General features: G+C 45.5%; 1 protein-coding gene across 1 annotated transcript in view; it reads right to left on the bottom strand.

The window, feature by feature from the left end:
* LOC111972823 (activating signal cointegrator 1 complex subunit 3-like) overlaps window positions 1-2,282 on the bottom strand; it is a 219,004-nt gene that overhangs the window by 93,584 nt on the left and 123,138 nt on the right. Inside the window, 2 exon segments of the mRNA XM_023999929.2 lie at window positions 811-837; window positions 839-949. Of these exon segments, the coding sequence (XP_023855697.2) occupies window positions 811-837; window positions 839-949 (138 nt within the window).

Genomic DNA, 2,282 nt, shown 5'->3' with positions numbered 1-2,282 from the left:
CACACTCCAGAAGACTGGAGTCTTTAGTTACAGTAACTTAGTAAACACTCCAGAAGACTGGAGTCTATAGTTACAGTAACGGTAGTAGACACTCCAGTAGACTGGGAGTCTATAGTTACAGTAACGTTAGTAAACACTCCAGAAGACTGGAGTCTATAGTTACAGTAACTTTAGTAAACACTCCAGAAGACTGGAGTCTATAGTTACAGTAACGTTAGTAAACACTCCAGAAGACTGTAGTCTATAGTGACAGTAACGTTAGTAGACACTCCAGTAGACTGAGGTCTATAGTTACAGTAACGTTAGTAGACACTCCAGTAGACTGGAATCTATAGTTACAGTAACGTTAGTAGACACTCCAGTAGACTGGAGTCTATAGTTACAGTAACGTAGTAGACACTCCAGAAGACTGGAGTCTATAGTTACAGTAACGTTAGTAGACACTCCAGTAGACTGGAGTCTATAGTTACAGTAACGTTAGTAGACACTCCAGTAGACTGGAGTCCATAGTTACAGTAACGTTAGTAGACACTCCAGTAGACTGGAGTCTATAGTTACAGAATGTTAGTAGACACTCCAGTAGACTGGAGTCTATAGTTACAGTAACGTTAGTAGACACTCCAGTAGACTGGAGTCCATAGTTACAGTAACGTTAGTAGACACTCCAGAAGACTGGAGTCTACAGTTACAGTAATGTTGGTACACTCAAACACTATATCATGATAGATAGGGGTAGGAGTAACAGTCTCCAGCTTAGCTACTGTATTGGTAGGTACTGAATTGAGTCAACATTGTCTAGAAGAATATTACTGGTATCTCACACTGGCCGTAGTCACACTGGTCTATGGTCTGGCTGGAAGAAGGAAGACTCTCCACGGTTCTTAGCCATCTCGATCAGCCCCATGGCTGTCCTCACCGTGGCATTGCGAGCATGGACAAACACCATCACCTGGGTCACACAGAGAACAGAGACACGGATCAGTCTGGGTCAAAGGGAAAAACACAGAGGACGGAGAGAGGTCAGTCTTGAGCATAGACAAACACCATCACCTGGAATGGAGACGCAGAGAACACAAACACAGGTCAGTCTGGGGTCAAAGGTCAGAGGTCAAAACACACAGACGTAGAGGTCAGCCCACACTGTTCGCTACAACATTCCTCTTTCAATTAATAGCACTACTGTACAGTGCTGTTCCTTGCCACACTAAAGCACCATTGTGACTGCATATACTTCTCCTCTCCTGCTGTATTGTATGAGAACAACAGAAGGTCATGGTGCCATTTTAATCTTTTGTTAAAGGACAGAGAAGGGCTGTAATTTTCCTATTACACTCAGACTGCCCTTGTAAAACAGTCAATACCACAGACAAAACAATCAATAAAATAAATACAAGACAGTTATGAGATGGAGGCAAAGGACTCTCTCTCTTCCTCTCTCCCTCCTTCGCTACCCCTCCCCCCTCCTCGCTCCCTCCCCCCACCTCGCTCCCTACTTCCCTCCCTACTTCCCTCATCTTTTAAGGACACTATAAAGGGACAAGAGAGAGGAGTGAGGGAGGGAGAGAATATGAGAAACAGTGGGAGGGGAGATATGAAAGGGAGAGATAGCATGTTAATATCCATGTGTGAGTGTGTGTCTCTGTGTACATGTGTGAGTACAGGCCTGAAGGGTGTGTGTTTCCTCAGAACAGATAATGTGCCACCATTGATTCCTGTTCTGCTGCAGAGCTCAGAWGTGTCATCCCCTTCTCTGTCACTGTTCTCGGTCTAACCCCTCACTGCTGGGCTGGCACAGTTACACCACTACTACGCGCACGCACACACACAGGGCTGTTCCTGTTATGGAATTTTGGATATCAATTAATTGTCATGCAAATGGTCATGTTGTCAATTTTTGTAGATATTTTTTTTGCACATGTAATGTATCATAATGCCACTGCACCCACCGATCAGTTTACCCAACATTCTTTTTTACCACTACGTCACTACCAAACATTCACTGCTTTACTCCACAGACTCACTCCACCAGACTCCCTCCCCAGCTTTACTACCCACCAGAACTCACTCCCCCAGCTTTACTCCACCAGACTTACTCCACCAGCTTTACTCCACCAGACTCACTCCCCATCCCACCAGACTCACTCCACCAGCTTTACTCCACCAGACTCACTCCTCCAGCTTTACTCCACCAGACTCACTCCACCAGCTTACTCCACCAGACTCACTCCCACCAGACCTCACTCCACCAGCTTTACTCCACCAGACTCACTTCCACGCTTATT

The sequence above is a fragment of the Salvelinus sp. IW2-2015 genome, linkage group LG2 (genome assembly GCF_002910315.2).
Source record: "Salvelinus sp. IW2-2015 linkage group LG2, ASM291031v2, whole genome shotgun sequence".
In the NCBI taxonomy this organism is placed as follows: Eukaryota; Metazoa; Chordata; class Actinopteri; order Salmoniformes; family Salmonidae; genus Salvelinus; species Salvelinus sp. IW2-2015.
Note: the sequence above shows the minus strand (reverse complement) of the source record. Positions and strands in the feature narration are given on the sequence as shown.